The sequence below is a fragment of the Tetranychus urticae genome, chromosome 1, assembly GCF_039701765.1.
Source record: "Tetranychus urticae isolate SD_2017Ah chromosome 1, NJAU_TeUrti_SD_1.0, whole genome shotgun sequence".
In the NCBI taxonomy this organism is placed as follows: Eukaryota; Metazoa; Arthropoda; class Arachnida; order Trombidiformes; family Tetranychidae; genus Tetranychus; species Tetranychus urticae.
In genome coordinates this window covers 8,932,547-8,958,740 of record NC_142958.1, presented here as the reverse complement: position 1 = coordinate 8,958,740, position 26,194 = coordinate 8,932,547, and the positions used below count along the sequence as shown (strand labels likewise).

Here is a 26,194-nt window from a genome sequence, read left to right as displayed (position 1 = left end):
CAACTCAACCTCCAATTGCCTATCAACCAGCGATATCAATGGATCCACAACCTCCAACATTAATGCATCAACCACAACTGCCACCATCACCACCAATGGAATCAAATGATGAACAATCAATCTCCTTTGAATCACTATTTTTCTATCAACCTCTAATGCCAATTCAACAAGAATCAATTGAACCTGATATCCCAATAGAACTCGAACCGTCCCCAACATCCACTTCTTCTTTCGAGGACTTTACCACTAGTTTGATCGACTACATCAATAATTATAACGATGTATAATAAAATACTTTCAATAAATTATATTTCATTTACGCGATACTTTTGAATTCTTTATATCCACTTATTATGCAGACTTTGATCTGCGCGGTGTTTAATGTACAATCAAATTCCTTCAATAAATTATATTAATTTGATAATTTATTTGTGTGCCAATCGATCATTTCATTTGTTTGATGTCCCTAGTGATGCCATCTTCGTTTGCAAGTTGATTTGTTTCACTCTTATTGAGTATCAAGTCAACTTTGATTGTAAATATAGATGAATGAACGCGAAATAATGATTCGGATTTCATTGAAAATTAAAGAATTTAAATTAAGAATTATCTAGATTCATGTTCATTGGCTAATAGCAAAACATTTTCAACCATCTCAGCAATAGCATTATTAACAATCTTTGAATGACTAAGGAAAGCATAATGTCCTCCATCTTGAAGTGCAATGCCTTTTGGATATCCACTGTCCATTGAGGACTTTTGTTGAAGTCCATTGTGATCGTATACTTCAATATTATCCGATTCGATTCCCAGCATTTTAGCCATTTCATAGAATATTTCCTTTTGTATAAGCTTATCATTTTCAGCGAAAATCAACATCTTTGCGATTTCCTTGTTGGCTTTCAACTTTTCCAATTTTTCCGAAAGCTAATAGAAAAAGAAGAAAATAAATCAGATTATACAATGAATATACAAGTAAAGTTAGAGAATAACAAAGGTAATGAGTATTGTTAAATGATTATATCAAGTGGAGTAGCAGCCAATCTACTAATTATAATTATCATGTGATAAAATTGGTCAATAAACGGACATCGAATAGGCAAAGATACGAAGAACCATAAAAGTGTTAATCAAGCAACAAGAGTGAAATGAATGATGAACTTGAGGAAAGATTAATGTATCTTTATCTAAACTAGTTTTGAATGATTGAAGCAGCAATTATTATATTACGGGAAAACAACTTGAGTAAAACTTATTAGTTTGAGGAAGAATTCATTTTTACCTTAATTTTAACTGGAAACTGTTGAAATTAGTTTACAATGTAATTCAATTCCAAGGTCAACTTGGGTCCAACTGATGAGTCTAAATAAATTAGCTATTGTTATAAGACTATTCAAATCCTCTCAAACTATTTTGTTGTAGTCAGCAAACAAATAATTAGCATTACACTTGACCTGTTTGTGAGGAAAAGGGAAAGTTGAATCTAATTTGAGCGAAAACACAAATCTGAATGGATTCGAGTTAATACAATTCAACTGGCTTTCATGATATTTTTCAATCAACTAATATCCTATTCTGTATAATTGACATTGATTAGCTCATTAGTTTGCAATAACTAAACAGGCAAAATTAGAAAATGCAATTTAAAATAAACTTGAATAAATTTACACAAAAAATTGTTGCATATTTAACTAGAAGCACTCTGAAAGTTCAAAAAGTCAATGTTTGGTAGACAAAGTAAGATAAATTATGAGCAATTAATGAAATAATTGTTTTCGCTCGATTGATTGATTAGTAAAGCTTATTGCTTGGGATGAACGGATCAATGAACATTTCATCACTTTCTGGTTAATAATGTATGCAAAAAAGTGCCGCTACTTCAAACTTGATTACTTAATATATTGTTTCGTCAATTAATTAACATTAAATGTGAGAAAAAAAGTTCAACAATTAGACAGGAAAATGATTGACAATTAAGCATCTCTTGAAAATTAAACAAATTAACAGTTGACTAAAAATTGAAATTATCAAAAAACAATTATTGAGAGTAAATTTGCTTCATTTCTCGCACAAAAGTCAATATTGAACGAGAGCGTAGAGTAAATATTAACTATCGATTAATCGAAAGAAGGACATGAACAGGAGTAAATCAATAATTGTCACAATCAGGAAATTGTGAATAATTTAACCGAGAAAATTTACCAATAAATGTCGTCCAGAAAATTCGAGACACAAAAATTGGTGAATTTTGGCACAACTTGTAAGCCAACAATTGAATACATAACATTAACCAACGAAAAAGTCATTTTTTCAATTAAACAAAATACAGAATCGACTGAATTGAAAAGTTCAATGGTTGAAGCTATTATTGATTTGTTATTTCGTCTGATTCGGCCTTTTGGCTGAAAACAATAAGATTTCTAAATACCATTTTGTATTTTAATTTCCTGAAGCTGTCAAGATTGATTAAATCTATAATGATTAACAATAAACAACATTTTTGTGATATAAAAATGCTCGAGGATATTGACAGACAAGAAGCAATAAATGCATGGTTTTCAATTGCGTTGTTAAAACCAGAGCAGATGAGTCGAGGCGAAAGCAATAACGTAATCTTAACTCGTTCAGAAATTAAAGATAAATTTAGCTGATTTTGAGAAAGGAAATCAAAATATTGATAAATCTAATCATGTTGAACATCTCAAAAGTATTAGATTGGGATAACATTAAATACAGTATCAGGGTCACGGGATTTTCCAGTAAGTCAACCCAAAAGTACTCAAGGACAATAAGCTGTATTAGTTAATTTTTGTAATCAGACACAAAATTTGCTCAGAAAAACTCAGACAATTTAAATTGTTCTGCCAACTGGTTCTTAGAAAAACTGATTTGCATCAAATTTCATTACAGAAACAAATAAAATCATTTTCATTGGAGATAATCAGCAATTGAAATTTGATGAGCAAACATCATTAGCAACTGGGTAAGATTATTTTTGTAATTATAAAATATCTTCGGTTAGCTGTTGAGTTGACTTTCGAAACTAATTTTTAAGAAAACGTCTAAAAAAATTGAAATGAAAAAACAAATAGATTAGTGAAATTACTGATGGCACAATTTATCGGCGTCAGGATAGTTGGAATTATGTAAAAGATGAAAAAACTGGATTCAATTACTAAGGTCAATGAACTAAACTTGTTTCATAGCCTATTGAGAAGCTATGGAAGTTTTCATTTCAGTTTATTTTTCAATAAATTGCTATTTCGAGAAAATTCTGAAATAAAACCTTGGCGCCCTGTAAAACTGTAAACCTGATTTAAAGTCTAGATTGGAAGCTATGGGGATCTTGCATCAGAAGTGAAAGCAATGGAGAGATGTTATGCCAAAATAATTGATGACTTTGAACAGGATCTTTCAAATGCTTCAATGTTTCATTAACCATTTGAAACTTATGTGAAATTGATAATCTAGAGAATCATTTATCCTTTGTGTTCATAGAATTGGATAGAATAATTAAAGCATACTTACTCTTTTATAATGACTGTGGTTAACTGTGGTTACAGATAAGAATAAATTATCCATATTTTCTAATTTTACTGGACATTCTTGGGAAAAATAAGAAAAAGAAAGGTTAGTATGGTGGCATTGATTACAATTAAGATATAACCGTAGAGTAAACTTACTAGTAATAACAAGAACAGGTTTACCAAGATGTTTGATAAAGAAACGGAAAAATTTATATTGATAGAAGTAGGCTGATGTTTTATCCAATATTGGATATTTCATTGCTTGGATCCGCCGATGGCCGCAAGGATTAAGGAATACAAGAGATTTAAGTGTTGATCCATATTCTGAATCGAGAATGATTACTGAGGGATAGATTGACGATGAATGGCCAATAAGCATATCAACTCTTGTCAATTCAAGAGCTTTGAGAAAGTCTAAGATATATTCCGCCTTTTCCTCTGCATAATGTCCAAACTTTTTCGTCTTGGTCAAGGAATATGCTGTGGAATGAAAAAAGAGAAAAATAGAGAAGTTATTAAGAGATTGGATAAAACATGAACACTGGAAATAACGATGAATGGTAAGTGACTTACTTGGAAAATTTGGACAAATAATACGAATAGGATAACTAATAAGTCGTGATCGGAGCAGTGAAAAGTCTTGGTGGGAACCAGGCGCACCATGTAAACATAATACAACCGGCAATGTGTTACCAGCATCTGGTCGAGTATCGATATATTCAACTTCTGTTGAGATACCTTTTCGAGGTACATTGTGAAACCAGCTTTTCTCATCTTTCCATTTTTCATAGAGAGAAGAACACGTTTCTACTTGAATCCTGAGAACATTTTCGCTACAAATTTCACTAATTTCCGGTGAATCCTTCATTGTTTTAATAATTTAATTTAATGGGTTGAAAGACAAGTTGATGAACAATAGATTTATATGGATAAATTAACAGGCAAGATGTTTGATGATCAACAAGATGTATAATGATGATTTGAAATGGTCCTCACAGTTAAACTGTTTTGAATGGTCGTTTATTGCCAAATGATTCAGATTGATATAGCAACAGTTTTTTTACACAAAATAGACACTAAAAAAAGATAAATTTAAAACAAAAAAATGACGATTAGAGGATGATGTCGAAAAGGAAGAATTTAAAAGATTGCAGCTTCCAACAAAATTAGATATCAGTTTTTTTATCAAATCACAGCTCACATTCAAATGACAGTAAACAATCCATTAAAAAAGCAACAAATGCTCTGGTTTAAGATAACAATCGAGTGAGGTTAGAGCGAGTTATCGAGCTTTTTGAGAGAGAAAAAAAGCAATAGGATGAAGAGAAAACGAAAGATAAGAGGTTGAGCTTAACGATTACTATCCTTAGTCTGGTTAGTATAAAGTTCTAGGTTCGTGAGGGAAAAAAGGACTGGTTAGTTAGTCATCATGAAAGTGAGATTTAGAGGAAAGCAAAGAGAGGGGAGAGCGAGACAGAAAGTAAAAGTGAAAAACAGGGAAAAAATCAGTAAAGTCGTGTCATGAGTATTCATACTTTTCTTTCTTTCTTCCTCTCTTTTAACCAACCTCCAAATAATATACATTTTGTAAAAGAAAGTGAAAAACATTGATCGCCTTAGGCTAGCACATGAACTTGCTTCTTCTCTTTGCTTTTCTGACACATTCCTAAGTTAGAATCACCCACATTTGTTTAAAATTACAACAATTTAAAATAGAAGACGGGAAAATAGCAAACATCACAAGATATAATAAGATTCACAAACTCACCTGAATAAGTTGATGAAATGCAGAGAAACAAAAGGTATCATCATTGTCCTTTGGTAGTCAACTTTACCAACAGATAAACGAAAAATAACCTTTGAACATTGATATGTTGTTAGGATGATTAGATTGGTTGGTTTTGTTCAAACTGCCATAAAAACTGGTTTAAAATAGCAATTAATGTTATTATTAAATAAAGTAAATGACATAACGAGTAGTTTTAAAAACTGAACATTTCCATGGAGGAATCTTCTGTTACTCCAACATCTATCGAATGGATTCCATCCAAACCAGAGCATAATAAACCATCGCCATTATCCAGCTGCAGTTGTTTCCTAGCAACCAACAACCAACAACCAACCAGAAGAAGCCAAACTTCGCAATATTCATGACACATGCAGAAGTATGAACAAGCCTTTCCTAATATTCTGACCTTGACCACACAAAATGATCATCTATTCAACTCTTTCAACCATTAACCTTCAATTACATCTTGTTTTTGTAGCAACTGAATTGACCATTGGTTTGTTTACAACTTTAGACTGCAATTATGGTAAATTTCATTCAAAATTTGTGACCATCAAAATGACGAAACAAACTGACTGGTTATCTATTTTTTGTTTACTCTTGTGATATTTTATGATCTTCTTTCATGAAGATATTGATGATTTACCTCCAACAATTGGGGAATTTTCAGTCTGCTTTAGGCTACTGGTTATCATCTAAATGAATTTGGGTGTATTCACTCAATAATCAGATTCAGGATAATAATCGACTTTGGATTGCGTTAACTCTGCAGCTGTACCAATGTTCAATGTGTCAATGTTGATTGAATCTATTCAAAATGATTTCATAAAAGATTTTGGAAAAACTCGCTCAAAATGTTGGTGATATTTTTGGTTAAAATCCAAGTCGATTGTGTTTTATTGAACAGGAATCAAAGTTGAAACAATAGATTTCCAAAAGATACCAAGCAATAGAAGCCAAATATCGTTTGATATTTTAAAACAGTTGGACTGTGATTTTGCTAGCCTTTTGCATCAAACGGTTTTTTCAGCCTTTTTACCGTCTTTTGGTCCGCATGCTTGGCTAACTTGTTAAAAAACTTTACACTAATGAAAATTGTGATTATCTTTGTGTGAACAACCTGTTGACTGGACTTGGTAAAACCAGAATAAGATAACCATGAATCAATAGAAATTTGATTTGATATTCAACCTTAGATGTTTAACTTTCTCTTCCTTCCTTCTTTTCAGAAGTTTTACCTTTCTGGAACAACCGAATATAAACAAAACCTTTATTGAGATTTCAATTGAAAGCAGGATAATGGAATAAGATTACCAATCTGAGTAAAATGAGAGCTTGATTCTTCGTATGGCGAGTTGTTTGATCTTGACCCTTGCAAACCTAAATTTCACTTTTCTGTCTGTTAAAACTGGTTAACTGATATTACTGTTGACTATTTGTAGCTCAACATTGAAAGTCATTTAATTGAAATTTTGTTCTGAATTCAGAATATTTAATTCTTGATGTCATATTTAGTAATTCATAGTCTCTTTCAATCCACAGACTGATTAAGCCAATCATCAACCCTTCAAACAGCCCAGGTCATTAACTGATTACTCAAGCAAATGAAATGAATAGTATAATTCATTGCCCCATTAATCCACATCGAAAATTTTGTCCAACAACAAATTTAACCAAATAATTGATTCTTTTTCAATTCCAATCCATTCAACAACAGACTTTAGTTCAATACAACAAAAGATGTCGTATGATAAATCATAAAACAAATCTTAGACTTGATTCCATGCTAATCGGCTTGGAACAACGTCATTGGCCTCGAAAGTAATTCTTTTATTTTTAACAGTAAACCATAAAACTGAACAAACCAAGAGCTCATTCATGCAATCACAGCAATATACTAATATTGTCCCTCTAATTGTCACCTTGGACTTTTTCCGTAAAAAAATGGACAGACTATCAAAGTCAAGGTAAACCCAAAAAAAGAAACAAAAAGCACAACAATTTACAGTTCAAAGAGATTAAACTGAGTTCGATTATTTCAACATAAAAAAGTTAATCTTCAAAAACTAAGGTTAAACATCGTAAATATAAACAAAAATAATCAAAGAAGAAAAATGATTTACTAATCAAAAAACCCAAATCAACACCTGATCGTAGTGTTTCCCCGATACCTTTTTTTTGAGTAAAAGTATCGATACTTTGCCTGTCGATATTACTCGATACTTTAAAAAAAATACTCGATACCAAATAAAACTCTTAATTTGATGAAATTATCAGGCAAAGTATTACAGAATTGAGAAAAAATCAGCTTTCAATTATTTCTGGAGACCATGAGAATGACTCACTGCATAAACTCACGCTTTAATTGTACTCATTAAATACTCGATACCTTTCCGATTGATACCGATACTTTTCAACGATACTTTTTTTCAATATCGGGAAACACTACCTGATCGTAAAAATTGCATTCAACAATGCTGTCATCTAGTGTTACCCAAACAAACCAACAACCAGGATTTTTAAAACGCTTTTGATTGAAATCACTTCGACTTTAGTTTCTTGGTCATTCATCTTATTTTTAAATTCATCAATTGTTTAATCAGTTGCACTTGAATATATTAATCTGATTAAGCATTAAACTCGTTGATTGAAATTAACATTTGAAAGTTGATAGTAAAGTTCAAGTCAAATACAATCGATAGATGGCATTACATAAATCATTACCTAACCAATTGTGAAATCATATGATAAAGATAAACAGAGTGATTTATCAAAGAGTTAAATTGTTATGTGTTTTTGTGTTTAATTATGTTATCCTTCATTCCATTCCGACTATTATTATTAATCGCAATCTTCATTATCTCGCTATTATGGCTTTACTTTCTTTCCATCAATGTACCTTCTCTTAATCAAAGGTAAATCAACATTTTGACTCAATTGTCTTTGTTTCATCTTTAAAATCTGGTTTTACTGGTTTTATCATAAACTAGTGTTGATTAAATTCCCAAACGTTGCCATTTTTTCATCTTAAGTAGATTCCAACAATAAGATTGCTCTAGTGAATAGAAACTCATGTCTAATATCGTTGTTGACTGAGTTGATTAGAATTGTCAACTTGGAAAATTATGTCCTTGTCATGTTTAAGGATATCTTGTATCGTAATAATTATACCTTGATTGATGTACACTTGTGCTCAGAGTTTGTTGCTAATTATTCAGCTTACCATTCAACAATGGATAATCATTTGATTAAATGAAATTTAACTTCAATTTATTTCGCCAAACAAGTTAAGACTTGATTAAATGACTGGCATCTATTCAAATTCAGTCAATTAAATGTCATCCATTTTGACAATTGAGCAAATTTTTAAATATTATTTCAAGCTTAGTCAAATATTTGAAGTAAACCTTTCAGGCTCACCAAATAATCTATTCAAAATTTAATTGTCCTTTCAAAGTTACATCTTGATTCAATTATTTACATTGTATTCAGTTTCTAATTCAACCTTTTTTCCTCTATTTTTTAATTTAACAGGGAAACAGAGGAACCTGAAATTGAGTCACATCTCAAATTCCCAAGCAATTTAGAGGAATTACAAAAGGTTTCCCAAATACTCGGAGACTATTTTCAGCACAATAAATCCTACGTTTTACTGTTATTTTCATCAGCATACCTTTTCAAGCAAACCTTTGCCATTCCAGGTTCAGTTTTTATGGTAAGTTATAAACAAGGAAAATGATTCCCCTGATGAACCAATACTTTTCTTGTTCAATTGTTTCAGAATAACTTATCTACTAATTACCCAATCCATTCCATAATGATAACTCAATTGTACTTGCAATTTTCATTTTCAGTGCGAACAAGCTTAATTAATGTTAATCCTCTGACGAGCTAATTTGTAGCTTCTTCTCATGCAAAAGTCCATCATTAACTAATTTCATTCTTCATCATTGCACTCAATAGGGTCTAATTAGCGAATAATTTGGTTCAAAACAGTTGCTAGAACTGTGCCTCAATGGAAACAATTTCAGGCTTTGATTCATTTCCATCCTAAAAATGGCTGTTTAACCCATTTTCAGTTGAATTTATTGACAACTCTGGTTATGAACATTCAAGATCGATTCATTGAAACTTGTCGAAACTGTTGAAACTTGAAACCTGACTTTGACCCAAAACTGTTTAAATTTGAATAGAAGATGAAAAAAAAGGAAGAAGAAAATCGATTCAACTTGATCAAGTTGAAACTTGGTCAACATCATGAAACTTGAGCTAGAATACAACTTGGAATAATCTGTCGTTTCATGGAACTGGAAAACAATGAATATTTGATTAAAAAAGTCAATCTCGAAAATTGGCTGAAAAATCGGTTCTTCTGTCATGAATATTTTCTCATCAGACAAAATGCAGGGAGAAAGGGCCAAAGAGTGAAAGATATGATTAACTTGAATTTCTCAAGAGGATTTGTAGAAAAAAAGATTAAAAAGTAAATAATGTGCAGAAAATGAAGAGAAATTGAATTATTTCCAGGCGGATTCATTCAATTTTCAATCAATATACTCAAATGAGGGAATTGATCGGAAAGAATGAACAAGAAAGAAACTGAATTCTCATAGTTGAATTATGTTTCATTTGATATGTAATATTGTGTAATAATCTCATAACATTCAATGATATTTACCTTTTTCTCCTTTTCCCATTTTCCTCTCTCACCACTTATCTTTAACCCTTTTATATAAATTGCATCTTACATTATCAATCTGAGTCAATCCAGAATTGGTAATTAAATGCACTTTTTGTTGTGCTTCTGTTCAACAATGAAATGCTATGTTCATTTACCCAACAAGATGAAATATCAATAGAAAGATTGAGTGTAAAAATGCCACCAATTCATGATGAATTCAATGGTTCATTCACCATGTTTCATCTCTAAATGTTTTCATTGAGATATTAAATGAGATAAGTGCTCAGCAAACTGGATAAGTCATTTTAATTATTCAAATTTCAACTCTTGCACTCGCATAAAAAAATGAATGTTTCTCGAAGGTTTCTCATTCTCAATTTAAGCTCTTAATTTTTGAATATTACATATAATATAAATAGATGACAAAAAAATATCAAACTGGAACTTCGAACACGACTTTATCAGAAAATCGTTAGCAAATTTGCTTCATTCCATTGGTTACTGACTATGCAGGTCATCCGAACTGATTTTAATGATTTGTGTCTCATTGAATTTGTCGTGATAACAAACAATATAGTTCTCGGTCTTTGAATTAGCAAATGGATAGAAGGTTTGAAAAGAGCCATACATTGTCTATAGCTATACAAAGATCAATGTAAAAGTACACATTAACTCATTGCGAGGAGCCTTTTTGTTTCACTCTTTTTGTTTTGCATGGTCATTACCATACTTTACACTTAAAAATTTACTTTTGATTCCTAGTTTTCTAGTTTATCTTTAATTTGCTACCCAAAAGATTTCGAGACAATTAAACACTCATAAAACATAATTATTTCATGATAAATACTAACTTCATTCGGATCACCTCGGGAACACTTTTTCAACCAAATTTAAATCAATGAGTAAAATTAACGTAAAGATATTGGTTAATAATTTTCTGTATAAAATAATGTTATCATCTAGAATCATACAAAAGAAGGACGATTAACAGGTCGTGTCAGTCAGTGGATCAGATAAGACATTTTGACAGAAGATTTATTCGTTCAATTAAAGTAATCAACCACGCATTCTTTGATATTGTTCTAGGTTTATTATTATATCAACACCTTCTTCATCGTCTTCCCACCTCCATTGATTTAAATGGCAATAATTCCTAAAAAATTGTTGAACATTGAATTCTCTGTAAATCTTATCCAGTTCGTCCATCCAATTATTAGGCAGATCATTAGTCATTGGGTAGTGCGCGCTTTCCTCTATCGGTTGGATACGATGTGAAATTTGTGAATTCAATCCATCATTAGTAACAAGATCTTTGATCCTGTTAAAATAACTTTTAGTTTGTTCATGCTGACAAAAATGATAAGTGCATACTCCTTCTTCAACCCGGATCTCGCGTACCAAATCATAACAAATACCAATGCGTTTCAAAGACATACTGTCATAACGAACATGAAAATTGAGATGAAAGCGTTCGCCGTCAAGAATGCATACATCATGAATGTTGTCTTTGACAAAGTCACCAGATTCATTCTCAGAGAAGCTATGAGAAAAGTTAGAAGTTAAAACATGAATTGATACGTAAATGGACTGATTGATGTTCGATTAATTATAAAATTTAAGATTACTGTGTTCTGTTAAAAAAGTACAGATAACGTTGTGTGACTACGCCATCAAATCGAAACCAGATTTCATCATTTGGATAATCTTTATGAAGATTAGGTCGAGCTTCAAACAGCCTGAATGATATTTTATATTTGATTGGTATACCAGTCAATGATTCGAGCTAAAATTTAATGAAATAATATGAAATTGGAATAAGCTGTTGTTCAATGATCGAGTAATAAGCATAACTCACCTGTTCGAATACTTGTTGTTCTTTGTATTCATATTTATCATCATTCCAATCAATAACCATGTCATGATATTCACCTAGAAACTTTACTTTGAATTTGGCTAAAAGAAGTGAAAGGTAAAAGTTATTTTATACTCAAGTTAAAATAACGAAACTTACTTTTATCAGAATTACTATTTTGTTCCATTTCAACAATTATCAAAGCAATATTGCAGAACTTGAAAACAGGAAAGATTGTAAACAAAATTGCGTGAACTGGAGAATATTCAAGCAAATTTTGGTTGCTAACAAATAACCGAAAATGGGCGCAAACAAGTTTCGATTCACCTCTGGCGCTATTTTCAAACAGCCTCAAAATATCCAATAAACAAAGAAAAATTGATTTATCTCAAATTTTTTGTTTTATTCATGCATATTGATAATATTTATGTATCAATATATCGAAGGGACTGAATGTTATGAAACATTGGTAACGTTGATGAACGAGATAACGTGATAAATGAGTAAGCTCCTTTCAGTACATCACTAGTGCTCCTATTTTTGCGAATGATCGTCTGACCTAGTAATGATATAATATAAGTAACAACTTATTGTTATCAATCGTAGTAAACAATTTTGTGTTATTCATTGAGATATTAAATGCTCAAGTTCTCAACAAACTGTATAAGTCATTTTAATTATTCAAATTTCGACTCTCGCGCTCGAATAAAAAGAATTAATGTTTCTCAAAGATATCTGCAGGTTGGTATACTTCATGTTCATTCAGGCGACTATGACATAGTTGAACACTTTTCGAACCGAATTTCAAATCAATGAGTAAAATTGAAGCAAAGATGCTGATTGAACATGATTTTAAGTCAAATAATTTTCTCATCTAGAATGATACAGAAGAACGACGATGAACAGGGAGAGTCAGTCAGTAGAAAAACATTGTTAAAAGACATTTTGAAAGAAGGTTTCTCCATTGAATTGAATTAATCAGCCACGCATTCTTAGATATTGATGTTTATGAATCATTGTAACACCTTCTAAGTCGCCGATTCTCTGCTGCAGTGGATTTAAATGGCAATTATTCGTGAAATATTGTTGTACATTGAATTCTCTGTAAATCTGTTCCATTTCCGCTATCCCATTTAAATTGAAACCATACAAAAGCATGTTTTCCATTATTGGTTGGATACGATGCGAAATTTGCGAGTTCAATTCTTCATTAGTAACAAAGTCTTTGATCCTGTTAAAATAACTTTTAGTTTGTGTAGATTGACAAAAATGGTAAATGCATTCTCCTTCTTGAACCTCGGTCTCCGGTTTCAATTCATAATGAATACCAATGCGCTTCAAATCCAAATCGTTATAATGAACATGAAATGTGAGCTGAAAGCGTTCGCCTTCTAGAATGCATACATCATGGATGTTGTCCTTTTCAAAGTCACAATCATACCTAATATCATATAAAGGAGAGCTATGGAAAAAGTTAGAAGAAATTAATACATAAAAGGACTGATTGATGTTTCGGTTAATTATAAAATTTAAGATTACTGTCTATTGTTGTAAAAGTTCAGATAACGTCGAAGAACTTGGTCATCTTATTGGACCCAGATTTCATCATTTGGAAAATCTTTATGAAGATGAGGTCGGGCTTCAAGCAGCAGAAATGTTATTTTATATTTGATCGGTATTCCAGTCAATGATGCTAGCTAAAATTTAATGGAATTAAATTAAGTTGTTGCTCAATGAGTAATAAACATAACTCACCTGTTCGAATACTTGTTGTTCTTTGTATTCATATTTATCATCATTCCAATCAATAACCATGTCATGATATTCACCTAAAAACTTTACTTTGAATGTAGCTAAAGAAGTGAAAGGTAAAAGTTATTTTATACTCAAGTTAAAATAACGAAACTTACTTTTATCAGAATTATTATTTCGTTCCATTTCAACAATTATCAATAGCGATATAACTGAAATGTGAAACAGGAAAACATGTGGTAAAGAAACTGCGAAACTGAATATGAATGTGAACTGAAAAAATTCAAACAAGTTTTGGTTTCTAACAAATAACCGAAAATGGGCGAAAACAAGTTTCGACTCAGCCATTGCGCTATTTTCAAACAACCGCAAAATATTTGTTAAAGAAAGAACAATTGATTGATCTCAAATTTCATTGTTTCATTTACACATATATTAGTATATTGAAGGGACTTTGGGGATATTTACATCATGAAAGGTTATCCGATTTTTCTAATGATTTTTGTATGATTATATTCAGTTTGACATTATATCCTTGACGAAGCAATGAACCATTTTGAACTAGAAAAAGGACATTTGCGTTCTTAACTTTCTAGAATAATCAACTATTCTCATCATGAATAGTCATCAGAATTATACAATTTACATCAAATTCTAACCGTACCTCTTCCTTCACTGCTCTAGTACGATAAAATCAAGCCACATTGAAAAGACTAAAATTCATAATTACTAACAAGGGAAGCTACCTCGTTGGTACGGGCAGATCAAAATGAAAGTAGGTTTAATGGAAAGTCCGTGTCAGAAAACCCTTAAGAAAATTAATCTCCCATGGAGGAAATCGATCTGAAAAAAGTTACAGGGTCGCGAGTTCGAAAAATAGCAAAAAACCACATAAATGGTTGTATTGAAGCTTCATTTGAAAGAAAGTTTTTTTTCATATTTGAATTTTATCCAGAAATTTTTATCGACTGTTTTCGTGGTTTTTTGCGATTTTTTCGAAAACAAAAAACTTTAGGAATAAACTGATTTCAGATTTGCATCCTCCATAATCAATTACACCTAAATAGTTTAGTTTGATAAAAATATCTATCTCTACTTCGATTTTATTAATCATTTTGACCTCCGTGATTAAAACATTTGCGACCCGGTAACTTTTTTCAGATCGATTTCCTCCATGGAAGATTAATGTTTTTAAGGGTTTTCTGAAACGGGCTTTCTATTAAACCTACTTTCATTTTGATCTGCCCGTACCAACGAGGTTACTCCCCTTGTAAGTATCGTCAAATGAGAAAAGCCAAAAAATACACGCGTCAGCAAATTATTTGAATTGAACAATTGGATTCGTGAATACAACCTTGTGTTGAAATGAAGTATGATGATGATGATGATGTGACTTATGAATTCGAGGTTCTTAAATGACAATCACCTGTGCTTTTCGAATAAAATATACAGTTTCTGTAGAAAAGATCGCTTCAATTTTCAATACGTGTTTGCTTGATGCCAAATACATGTATTATAATACATGTAAGAATTTACAGACCATTTTATAACATTTATCAATTATAATGGAGTAGACTCATTCGGATACTAGAGCAAACAATTGTAAAATTTTAGCTTAAGCTACTAATTCAATGATTGTTTTTTCAAAATTATAACTAACAATTGACTGGGGACTTTCAAAAATTTAACATTGACGATCATGAACAACAAAAGTAGAGTAAAAGGCCATCATTTCTCATTTTTGTTGCGACGATTCAAAGAAATCAGTGGGTCAGATAAAAACATTGTGAAAAGACATTTTGAAAGAAGATTTATTGATTCAATTGAGGTAATCAGCCATGCATTCTTAGATATTAAACTTGATCAATGATTACTGTGCCTTCGAGCGTCCATAAATTGAGATGGCAATTATTCCCTAAAAATTGTCGAACATTGTATTCTTCGTAAATCTTGTTTCGAGACAATTAAACACTCATAAAACAAAATTATTTCAAGATAAATACTAACTTCATTCGGATGACCTCGGGAACACTTTTTCAACCAATGAGTATGATTAATCAATGAGTAAAATTAACGTAAAGATATTGGTTAATAATTTTCAGTATAAAATAATCTTATCATCTAGAATCATACAAAAGAAGGACGATTAACAGGTCGAGTCAGTCAGTGGATCAGATAAGACATTTTGACAGAAGATTTATTCGTTCAATTAAAGTAATCAACCACGCATTCTTTGATATTGTTCTAGGTTTATTGTTATATCAACACCTTCTTCCTCGTCTTCCCACCTCCATTGATTTAAATGGCAATGATTCCCTAAAAATTGTCGAACATTGTATTCTTCGTAAACCTTGTTCAGTTCGTCCTCCGAATCATTGTTATGATTCATGTTTTCCTCTAGTGGTTGGACTCGATGCGAAATTTGTGAATTCAATGCTTCATTAGTAACAAGATCTTTTATCCTTTTAAAATAACTTTTAGTATGACTATGCTGACAAAAACAATAAGTGCATACTCCTTCTTCAACCCAGATCTCAGGTACCAAATAATAACCAATACCAATGCGTTTCAAAGACATACTGTCATAACGAACAAAAAATCCGAGCTGAAAGCGTTCGCCGTCCATAATGCATACATCATGGATGTTGTCCTTGACAAAATCACAATCGTACCTAATATCATAGTTAACAGGCCTATGTGAAAAGTTAGAAGAAATTAATACACAAAATGGCTAATTGATGTTTCGATTAATGATAAAATTTAAGATTACTCTCTATTGTTGTGAAAGTACAGATAACGTTTTGTGACTGCACCATCAATTCGAAACCAGATTTCATCATTTGGATAATCTTTACGAAGATTAGGTCGAGCTTCAAGCAGCCTGAATAATGTTTTATATTTGATTGGTATTCCAGTCAATGATTCGAGCTAAATTTAATTGATAAACAATAATGGAATTGGAATAAGTTGGTCAATGATCAAGTAATAAACATAACTCACCTGTTCGAATACTTGTTGTTCTTTGTATTCATATTTATCATCATTCCAATCAATAACCATGTCATGATATTCACCTAAAAACTCTACTTTGAATGTAGCTAAAGAAGTGAAAGGTAAAAGTTATTTTATACTCAAGTTAAAATAACGAAACTTACTTTTATCAGAATTATTATTTTGTTCCATTTGTAACAATTATCAATAGCAATATAACTGAAATGTAAAACAGGAAAGAATGTAAGCAAAATTGTGTGAACTGGAGGATATTCAAGCAAGTTTTGGTTGCTAACAAATAACCGAAAATGGGCGAAAACAAGTTTCGATTCACCTCTGGCGCTATTTTCAAACAGCCTCAAAATATCCAATAAACAAAGAACAATTGATTTATCTCAAATTTCCTTGTTTTATTCATGCATATTTATAATATTTATGTATCAATATATCGAAGGGACTGAATGTTATGAAACATTGGTAGCGTTGATGAACGAGATATCTTGATAAATGAATAAGCTCAGTTCAGTACATCACTAGAGCTCCTATTTTGGCGAATGATCGTCTGACCTAGTAATGATATAATATAAGTAACAACTGATTGTTATCAATCGTAGTAAACAATTTTGTGTTATTCATTGAGATATTAAATGCTCAAGTTCTCAACAAACTGGATAAGTCATTTTAATTATTCAAATTTCGACTGTCGCACTCGAATAAAAAGAGTGAATGTTTCTCGAAGGTATCTGCAGATTGTTATACTTCATGTTTATTCAGGCGACTATGACATAGTTGAACACTTTTCGAACCAAATTTCAAATCAATGAGTAAAATTAAAGTAAAGACGCTGTAAAAAATTCGAAAGAAGGTTTATTCATTCAATTGAAGTAATCAGCCTCGCATTCTTAGATATTGTTCTAGGTTTATTGTTACAATACCATCCTCGTCACCAAATCTCTGTTGCCAATTATTTAAATGGCAATTATTCTTAAAAAATTGTTGAACATTGAACTCTCTGTAAATCTTTTCCATTTCCATAAACCAATGAATATCAGCGTTATGTCGCATGATTTCCACTATTGGTTGGATACGATGTGAAATTTGTGAATTCAATTCATGATTATTAACAAGATCTTTGATCCTTTTAAAATAACTTTTAGTTCGTCTATGGTGACAAAACATGCGAGTGCATACTCCTTCTTCAACCCAGATCTCGCGTACCAAATTATAAGTGATACCAATGCGTTTCAAAACCATATTGTTATAATAAACATGAAATGTGAGATGAAAGCGTTCGCCGTCAAAGATGCATACATCATGGATGTTGTCCTTCACAAAGTCAACTGAGAACCTGTCATTCTGAGGAAAGCTATGAGAAAAGTTAGAAAAAATTAATACATAAGTTGATGCATAAATGGATTATTTTATGTTTGAGCAATTATAAAATTTAAGATTACAGTGTTCTATTGAAAAAGTATAGAGAACGTTGTGCGTCTGGGTCTTCGTATGGGAGCAAGGTGCCATGAAACGGATAATCCTTATGAAGATGAGGTCGAGCTTGGATTAGATGGAATGATATTTTATATTTGCTTGGTATTCCAGTCAATGATTCAAGCTAAAATTTAATGGAATTAAATTAAGTTGTTGTTCAATGGACGAGTAATAAACATAACTCACCTGTTCGAATACTTGTTTTTCTTTGTATTCATATTTATCATCATTCCAATCAATAACCATGTCATGATATTCACCTAAAAACTCTACTTTGAATGTAGCTAAAAGAAATCAAAGTCAAATTTATTTTATACTCAAGTTAAAATAACGAAACTTACTTTTATCAGAATTATTATTTTGTTCCATTTGCAACAATTATCAATAGCAATATAATTGAAATGGGAAACAGGAAACGTGTGGTAAAGAAAATTGTGTGAACTGGAGAAAATTCAAACAAGTTCTGGTTTCTAACAAATAACCGAAAATGGGCGAAAACAAGTTTCGACTCAGCCATTGCGCTATTTTCAAACAACCGCAAAATATTTGTTAAAGAAAGAACAATTGATTGATCTCAAATTTTATTGTTTCATTTACACATATATTAGTATATTGAAGGAACTTTGCGGATATTTACATCATGAAAGGTTATCCGATTTTTCTAATGATTTTTGTAAGATTATATTCAGTTTGACATTATGTCCTTTGCCAACAATAAACTAGAAAAAGGACATTTGCGTTCTGGGGACTGGGGACTTTCACAAATTTAACATTTACGACCATGAACAACAAAAGTAAAGTAAAAGGCCATCATTTCTCATTTTTGTTGCGACGATTTAAAGAAATCAGTGGGTCAGATAAAAACATTGTGAAAAGACATTTTGAAAGAAGATTTATTGATTCAATTGAGGTAATCAGCCACGCATTCTTAGATATTGAACTTGATCAATGATTACTGTGCCTTCGAGCGTCCATAAATTGAGATGGCAAGACGTTAAGATATTGGTTAATAATTTTCAGTATAAAATAATCTTATCATCTAGAACCATATAAAAGAAGGACGATTAACAGGTCGAGTCAGACAGTGGATCAGATAAAAACATTTTGACAGAAGATTTATTCGTTCAATTAAAGTAATCAACCACGCATTCTTTGATATTGTTCTAGGTTTATTATTATATCAACACCTTCTTCCTCGTTTTCCCACCTCCATTGATATAAATGGCAATTATTCCCTAGCAATTGTCGAACATTGTATTCTTCGTAAACCTTGTTTAGTTCGTCCTCCGAATCATTGTTATAGCGCATGTTTTCCTGAAGTGGTTGGACTCGATGCGAAATTTGTGAATTCAATTCTTCATTAGTAACAAGATCTTTTATCCTTTTAAAATAACTTTTAGTATTACTATGCTGACAAAAACAATAAGTGCATACTCCTTCTTCAACCCAGATCTCAGGTACCAAATAATAACCAATACCAATGCGTTTCAAAGACATACTGTCATAATAAACAAAAAATCTGAGCTGAAAGCGTTCGCCGTCCATAATGCATACATCATGGATGTTGTCCTTGACAAAATCACAATCGTACCTAATATCATAGTTAACAGGCCTATGTGAAAAGTTAGAAGAAATTAATACACAAAATGGCTAATTAATGTTTCGATTAATTATAAAATTTAAGATTACTCTCTATTGTTGTGAAAGTACAGATAACGTTTTGTGACTTCGCCATCAATTCGAAACCAGATTTCATCATTTGGATAATCTCCACGAAGATTAGGTCGAGCTTCAAGCAGCCTGAATAATGTTTTATATTTGATTGGTATTCCAGTCAATGATTCGAGCTAAAATTTAATTGATAAACAGTAATGGAATTGGAATAAGTTGTTGGTCAATGATCGAGTAATAAGCATAACTCACCTGTTCGAATACTTGTTGTTGTTTGTATTCATATTTGTTATCATTCCAATCTATAACCATGTCATGATATTCACCTAAAAACTTTACTTTGAATTTAGCTAAAAGAAATGAAAGTCCAAAGTTATTCTAGAGTCAAGTTAAAATAGCGAAACTTACTTTTATCAGAATTATTATTTCGTTCCATTTCAACAATTATCAATAGCAATATTGCAGAACTTTAAAACAGGAAAGAATGTAAACAAAATTGTGTGAACTGGAGAATATTCAAGCAAGTTTTGGTTGCTAACAAATAACCGAAAACGGGCGAAAACAGGTTTCGACTCAGCCATGGCGCTATTTTCAAACAACCTCAAAATATTCAATAAACAAAGAACAATAGAAAAGAGAATAGAAAGTCAATATTTGATATTAATTTTGATTCAATAAAATCCATTAAAATCGACAGAATTTCCTTTTTTCATGGAATCAACATTTTGTCAAGTTTGATTGAAAATCTTGCATAAAACATCAACCCTCAGCAGTAACTCACCAGCTATTATGATCTTGAAATGAAACATCAAGTTAATCTAGTTATCTTGGATAACCTTGCTTCTAATAAATTATTGGGGAAAATTTTTGCTCCTTCATTCAAACTGCATTAACAATGTTTCCATCATTGATAATACATGTTGGGTTCAATTTTTCTGGTTTAGTCCTTTTCTCCTTCTTATTCTGCTTTACTCTTGGCTATCCTTTTGGATTATCGATTGTTCATTCATTGATTAAAACATTAATTTATATTCTAATTCAGGAAATGTGAACTGATTGTTAATGGTCAACTCGAATCATTTTGAATTTAATTTGCAAAACTCTGTCAATAACAAGCCATTATCGATGGACTTAGTGTAACTCTAATAGACTCTAATGAAACCTGATGCTATTATGAATATTATTTTTTGTTCCAATCCTGACTAATCAATTTAAACCCATTCCAGATTATTCAATTTCTCTATCTCCTGTTACAAAGTAACACAATCCCAACAATCGTTAACAAAAATTGATGAAACATTTAGTGGACTTTCACTTCTATAGTGTTTTTACATTTTCTAACAAGTCACCTAAATAAGAGATTTAACCAAATATCGAAAGTAAAACGAAAACTGAACGAGTGAACCGTATGGCCCTTTCCCGTCAAGTCACTTGCTCTTTGGAATTTAGTTCCAATTTCGACTTGTTCTTGACAATGTACATTGGCATATCTGATCTTGAAACTTGTTACATTTGATTTGTTAGCTGAAAGACTTTGATTCTCATCATTTGATTTTATGCGAATTTCAAGGTCATATCCAGAGTTTTCATTTCAGAACTTTTATTCACATGACAGTTATTATTAATGAGTGATTTACATTCAATTAGCTTTTCAAAAGCAAACCTTTTTCATCTCTTAACAGACTGAAACTATAAAAATTTAATCTTTGCATTCAAGTCTTCCAGTTCAATTGAAACACTTTACTGAACAATTTCAGCTTCTTTCATCAAACTTGTCTCATTATTATCAATATTAACCTTAGACTTTTCATTTCACCAAATTTCAATGAAATAGACACAATCTATACTTTCTATGGATTCATTTTCCATTTCATCTGAAACATTTCACATTCATATTTATCGAGTTACTTTCCCTGAAAGTTGCTTGAAATAGAAATGCAATTGTAATGTTTCTTTATCACCAATTTCCGGATAATTATGATTGATTAGAGGAAGAAAAAAGCCAACGAAAGTTGACGAAATTTTCAATTTATATTCTATTTTGGTTCTTGAAAGTTTCATCAGGCAACTTTAAAATTGAAACGTTGGATTTTGACATTTCATTCTGTTTATTTTAAACAGACTCTTGATCATAATACAATCACCTTTTTTCAATTCAACTTGAAATAATCTTTTCATTTTCATTCAAATTCTTGTTTTTTCCTTTTCTTCATGAATATTCATTTTCTGAAAAAAACTCTTTGTTCATTCAAGTGGAATTTGAATCCCACTAGAGAAATATTTTGACAATTATTCCCTTTTCTGTTTCATGTTTTAATTGAAAGTTTATTCGATCAAACCATTGATGGTCCATAAACACTTGTCCTTCTTTCATGAAATTTGCCAGTAAAATCAACTCCCAGTGCTGTTTTATGTAAAACAATGTATTAGCAGAAACTGTATCAAGTTATCAGTTCAATGAGCATTAACTTTGTTTCCTTTTCCTTAACATTATAAACGAATAAAATGTCCTTTGCTTGTTCACTGTGTGATAATAATTTGAAAGCAACTTTAAATACTTCATGTCACAAGAAATTTTCAAAACTAACATTCGATTGATTCCGTTGAATTTCAAGTGATTGCATATTTGAATCAGTTAACAGAAAATTGTTTCCGGTAATTTGCTATTCGTTAGACACAAAGTTCTTCATTGAAAATCGTTCATCCAGATGGAGTGCTGATAAGCCTTTTCAGATTGGAATCTTGAACGAAACGTAGACGAACTTTTTTGCCTGAATATGAATCAATTAATAGAAGCGAAAAATCGTCCAATTTTGCGACATTGTCTGTTCTTCGTTACATTTTTTTATCGTTTTTATTTACTTAATGAACGATCTCGTAAATAAATTTTACCACCAAATAAACCAACAAATGAAAGATGAACTCGAAGTTGAAAGAAAAGTTCATTTATTTGCAGACAAAAAGACTGATTTCAATAGACGCCAGAATTTTCTCAATGATTGATACAATGTTTCCATGTTTTCCTTTATAACTTCATGTAAATGAAAAACGAAAAATAACAAGCAAACAGAATGAAAAGTTGAACCGAATTACCTTGAAAATACAATTAAAAGAGTTGATCAATATCGTCTGAAAAATTTCTCCAGACTATAAGCGAGAAATCAAAGGTTCTCTAGTTTTTTCATGGTAACATTAAGAATATTGAATCACGTAATTTGAAAATTAAAAGATTCATTGAAAAGAGTAAAAGATGCTCGAATTAAGATGATAAAGTTTACTTTGATGAGGAAAGAAGAAGAAGAAGAAAAACCATGAAAAAACTTGTTGTATTCAAATCATTTTAAATATGTAAATGTTCTTGTCTTTTTATTTCTCGATCAAAACAAATAATGTGTGTTAAGATGAATATAAATGAGTCTTTGGATGTTTCCAAAAAAATCAATGTCATGCATAGTTAATGTTAATTGTATTACATTAAATGTGATCGGAATGATAGTTTAAAGTTGCTCCAATTGTTACTCCAAATGTTGAGTTGAAACATCAATTTCAAGGGAAAACATTAACTTGAATTTGCATTGAAAGTAAAAATTGCAAATTGATTATCATCAACTTTTCATTAATGTTATAAAACTCGATGGAAAAGGTACAATAAAAGAAACATGATAGACATAAACTAATAACAATCATTTTCCAAGTTATTATTGAACATTCGTTTTCCTTGCTTGCTTTTCATATTCGAGGCTTTAGATTTTTCATTTTTCACCATTTTCTTTATTCCTTTCATTGATTCGCTCATTGATCAATTATCCTTTTCATGTTGCGAATAATACAATGTATGATTTTCTTGTTGTTCATCTCAACACCAGAATCTTTTGTCCGGAGCATTGTTTGGATTAAAGGCTGGTTTCACGCTTGCTTGCCTTTTAACAGCAACTGGAGCAACATTTTGTTACCTTTTATCAAATTTTTGTGGCAAATCATGGATTTCGAGGCAATTTTCAAGACAATTAACTGTATTACGGCGTAAAGTGGAAGATAATCGTTCTTCATTAATCTATTATCTTCTGTTTCTTCGACTCTTTCCAATGACTCCGAATTGGTTCCTCAACATCGCCTCCCCAATAATTGGAATACCTTTGCATCTCTTCTTCATCTCTGTTTTCATCGGTAAGAATCTTTCGATTAATTTTGATAAATTGTTTTATACTTTTTCACATTTTCAGTTTCGATTATCTTTTTGTCAAAACTTGAAAGCGACCTTTTTGAGTTTCCTCGAAATGCAAGTAATTCTGAGAGATTTAACGATGAATAATTGTCGATGTTACATGATTCAATATCATTTCATGCTTCAGCTAAAATTTTCAATCAATTTTGTTTAATTGTTTGTCAATGTTTTGGTAAAATTGGGTTTTCCGATAAAAAACTTTATAAAAGTGTTAGTTGTAGTATTAGTTGAAGAATAAATAGTTGGAAGTTGATTCGATGGTTTGTGTGAAAATGATGAGTGCCTGCTTTGAACTGAATTTCAGTTTAGATTATTCACAAAGTATTTGTTTTACTATCGGTCGCCCAGGAAATAATGAGCCTGCACGAAACTGATTGAGTTACATGAATAATTTATGTAATATTCAAGTCTTTCAGATTGGCTAATTCACAGGAATTTGCAATTTATCATTCAAATGAGGACAATAAAGTGATAAGTCTTCATGGACTATTGCGTATGTTTATTGAGCATTTTAGCCTTAACAGTGATTCTACAAGGTATTTTAGATGTTTTTATATGCGCTTCAGAAAGGGTTAGCTCAAGGGTTTTGATGAAAGAAGGCAGGATTACCTAGTTTTTATAATCTCCTCTATCCATCTATCAATGCTAAAAATAATTAAAAATGCATATTATGGTAGTTCATCAGTGAAGGTTGAAGGCCAGCTCTTCGAGTCGAAAATGTTACATACTCAGTGATTCAAAAACGGTTGCAAAGGGAAAATACCTGACTAGTCGTACAGATAAAAACTTGACTTTGGTAACTAAAGAGACAGCTTAAGAACCAGCGAACCGAAAATTTTATAAAGTGTTTAAAAAATTTGTGAAGGTTCAATTTTTCCTTCTTACAAGTTAGAAGGTTCCTTGTTAGAGCCCAATGAAAATGTATTGTTACCTAAACTTTACTTTGGAGCGCTCGAAAAAGTTTCACGTTCCTTTAAAAAACCGAAAGTTAATTAGAACCAAACTCAATAATTCGAAATTTCATTCCTTTAAAAATAAGACATCCCAAGAAATCCCTGGATGCGAGTTTATTAGTTTATCTATGATTATTCATTATTACAAGACTTAAGCGTGTTTGATTCTTGCAATGGACGACTCAATGAATCGTTGCAAACCACGGAAAAATATTGGACAAAAACATCCAAAGAAGGATATCGAGTCAAAACATTAATTTGAATTGTGTAAAAACATCTAAAATGCTTGTACTTTTCATTGGGCAATTATGCGAAAGTTGATGAAACCCAAATCGGAACGAATTTCTGTTCTGAAAGAATTGATTACTAGGAATGGTTTCAATCCCACGCAGAAAGATGAAAAACTCTGAGTTGGTTTTGACTGGAATTTTTTAAAATAATTCTTGTCAGAATAAATTGTAGATACATTTTGACCATTGAATAAACTTTTGATTCATTTTCAAACCTTTATATTTCATCTGAATCCTCGTTCAATTGAGACTTGTCCAGTTTTTTCAATTAAACTGGAATCATTGACTTTTCAAACATGAAACAAAATTTCTGGTTTCCATTGAACTCCTTATTCAACTTTGAATAAAACATATCATTCGAAAATTGCATTTCCTGCGATAAAAAATGTTCAGTTAAATTGATACAGAATTCATCTTCGAGTGAAAATTATTTTGATAAGTTCAGTCCAATATCACTTTTCAGGTTAAAATGCCAACACAAACGTTGGATAACTTCACATGCAAAAACCATCAAACAAAATGAATGAACATTTTTCTCTCTAATTCAATTTAATCCATTTAATAATTTCATCCCTTCCAACTCCAATCAATCAACAACTTTGACCATCAATTTGAAAACTTGAATTTTCTTATCCAGTTACATTATCCAAAGTTGACTGAAAACTCATTGATATCGAGACTGTCACCGATATTTATTTGGAAAACAGGAAAATGTTGAAAACTGTTCGTCAGTGAGGCAAAGAATGGCGAACAAACCATCACCCTGAGTTGCACCCTTTTTCAGTGGAATTGCAATATTTTCTGTGATAGAAAATTTTACACTTCAATAATCAATTTTTACTTTTTGTTCAAAAGAAAAACGTTTACAATTTGTTTCAATAAAAGGCTAAGCCAGAGGAAAAACGAAAGACCAAAACTAAAATTACATTTTCTATTTCACATTATGATCCAATCCAGATGAAGTTGATCAAAATA

The 26,194-nt window shown here is 31.1% G+C and overlaps 6 protein-coding genes and 1 long non-coding RNA gene across 7 annotated transcripts in view; 1 reads left to right on the top strand and 6 right to left on the bottom strand.

Annotated features, from left to right (window-relative positions):
* Positions 1-573: 573 nt before the first annotated feature.
* LOC107365461 (uncharacterized) lies at positions 574-4,549 on the bottom strand. Its single transcript, XM_015932970.2, has 4 exons — positions 4,101-4,549; positions 3,684-4,007; positions 3,529-3,605; positions 574-927 (listed from the first exon to the last, which is right to left on the bottom strand). Exons 1-4 carry the CDS (start codon positions 4,393-4,395, stop codon positions 607-609), a joined length of 1,017 nt encoding a protein of 338 aa, XP_015788456.1. The 5' UTR covers positions 4,396-4,549; the 3' UTR covers positions 574-606.
* A 3,530-nt stretch (positions 4,550-8,079) lies between these two features.
* LOC107365463 (transmembrane protein 41A-A) overlaps positions 8,080-26,194 on the top strand; it is a 32,515-nt gene continuing 14,400 nt past the window's right edge. The window contains exons 1-3 of the mRNA XM_015932972.3: positions 8,080-8,231; positions 8,851-9,031; positions 23,618-23,918. Coding sequence (XP_015788458.1) covers positions 8,125-8,231; positions 8,851-9,031; positions 23,618-23,918 — 589 coding nt within the window. The 5' untranslated portion in view covers positions 8,080-8,124. The remainder of the gene's footprint in view (positions 8,232-8,850; positions 9,032-23,617; positions 23,919-26,194) is intronic.
* Positions 9,279-12,104, bottom strand: LOC149094509 (uncharacterized). Its single transcript, XM_089270294.1, has 4 exons — positions 12,009-12,104; positions 11,853-11,950; positions 11,623-11,780; positions 9,279-11,537 (listed from the first exon to the last, which is right to left on the bottom strand). Exons 1-4 carry the CDS (start codon positions 12,034-12,036, stop codon positions 11,054-11,056), a joined length of 768 nt encoding a protein of 255 aa, XP_089126420.1. The 5' UTR covers positions 12,037-12,104; the 3' UTR covers positions 9,279-11,053.
* Positions 13,184-13,876, bottom strand: LOC149094508 (uncharacterized). The gene is made up of 4 exons (XR_016201044.1): positions 13,760-13,876; positions 13,605-13,702; positions 13,389-13,546; positions 13,184-13,311 (listed from the first exon to the last, which is right to left on the bottom strand). It is a non-coding gene; the product is annotated as an uncharacterized LOC149094508 (long non-coding RNA).
* Positions 15,763-16,891, bottom strand: LOC149094507 (uncharacterized). The gene is made up of 4 exons (XM_089270296.1): positions 16,757-16,891; positions 16,602-16,699; positions 16,372-16,529; positions 15,763-16,294 (listed from the first exon to the last, which is right to left on the bottom strand). Exons 1-4 carry the CDS (start codon positions 16,782-16,784, stop codon positions 15,820-15,822), a joined length of 759 nt encoding a protein of 252 aa, XP_089126422.1. The 5' UTR covers positions 16,785-16,891; the 3' UTR covers positions 15,763-15,819.
* LOC149094506 (uncharacterized) lies at positions 17,442-18,588 on the bottom strand. Its single transcript, XM_089270295.1, has 4 exons — positions 18,422-18,588; positions 18,267-18,364; positions 18,047-18,204; positions 17,442-17,958 (listed from the first exon to the last, which is right to left on the bottom strand). Exons 1-4 carry the CDS (start codon positions 18,447-18,449, stop codon positions 17,481-17,483), a joined length of 762 nt encoding a protein of 253 aa, XP_089126421.1. The 5' UTR covers positions 18,450-18,588; the 3' UTR covers positions 17,442-17,480.
* On the bottom strand, positions 19,153-20,303 carry LOC107365464 (uncharacterized). Its single transcript, XM_025161496.2, has 4 exons — positions 20,160-20,303; positions 20,004-20,101; positions 19,770-19,927; positions 19,153-19,692 (listed from the first exon to the last, which is right to left on the bottom strand). The coding sequence occupies exons 1-4, from the start codon at positions 20,185-20,187 to the stop codon at positions 19,218-19,220; spliced, it is 759 nt and encodes a 252-aa protein (XP_025017264.2). The 5' UTR covers positions 20,188-20,303; the 3' UTR covers positions 19,153-19,217.

Excerpts from the sequence above, each read along its gene's own strand:
- LOC107365461 (XM_015932970.2), bottom strand. The coding sequence starts at position 4,395 with ATGAAGGATTCACCGGAAATTAGTGAAATTTGTAGCGAAAATGTTCTC. Across the intron at positions 4,008-4,100 it reads TATTTGTCCAAATTTTCCAA|CATATTCCTTGACCAAGACG; the intron begins GTAAGTCACTTA and ends TTCATTCCACAG. Across the intron at positions 928-3,528 it reads ACCACAGTCATTATAAAAGA|CTTTCGGAAAAATTGGAAAA; the intron begins GTAAGTATGCTT and ends TTTTTCTATTAG.
- LOC149094509 (XM_089270294.1), bottom strand. The coding sequence starts at position 12,036 with ATGGAACAAAATAGTAATTCTGATAAAA. Across the intron at positions 11,781-11,852 it reads AACAACAAGTATTCGAACAG|CTCGAATCATTGACTGGTAT; the intron begins GTGAGTTATGCT and ends ATTAAATTTTAG. Across the intron at positions 11,538-11,622 it reads TACTTTTTTAACAGAACACA|CTTCTCTGAGAATGAATCTG; the intron begins GTAATCTTAAAT and ends CTTTTCTCATAG.
- LOC149094507 (XM_089270296.1), bottom strand. The coding sequence starts at position 16,784 with ATGGAACAAAATAATAATTCTGATAAAA. Across the intron at positions 16,700-16,756 it reads AAATAATAATTCTGATAAAA|CTACATTCAAAGTAGAGTTT; the intron begins GTAAGTTTCGTT and ends TCACTTCTTTAG. Across the intron at positions 16,295-16,371 it reads TACTTTCACAACAATAGAGA|GCCTGTTAACTATGATATTA; the intron begins GTAATCTTAAAT and ends CTTTTCACATAG.
- LOC149094506 (XM_089270295.1), bottom strand. The coding sequence starts at position 18,449 with ATGGAACAAAATAATAATTCTGATAAAA. Across the intron at positions 18,365-18,421 it reads AAATAATAATTCTGATAAAA|CTACATTCAAAGTAGAGTTT; the intron begins GTAAGTTTCGTT and ends GATTTCTTTTAG. Across the intron at positions 17,959-18,046 it reads TACTTTTTCAATAGAACACT|CTTTCCTCAGAATGACAGGT; the intron begins GTAATCTTAAAT and ends CTTTTCTCATAG.
- LOC107365464 (XM_025161496.2), bottom strand. The coding sequence starts at position 20,187 with ATGGAACGAAATAATAATTCTGATAAAA. Across the intron at positions 20,102-20,159 it reads AAATAATAATTCTGATAAAA|CTAAATTCAAAGTAAAGTTT; the intron begins GTAAGTTTCGCT and ends CATTTCTTTTAG. Across the intron at positions 19,928-20,003 it reads AACAACAAGTATTCGAACAG|CTCGAATCATTGACTGGAAT; the intron begins GTGAGTTATGCT and ends ATTAAATTTTAG.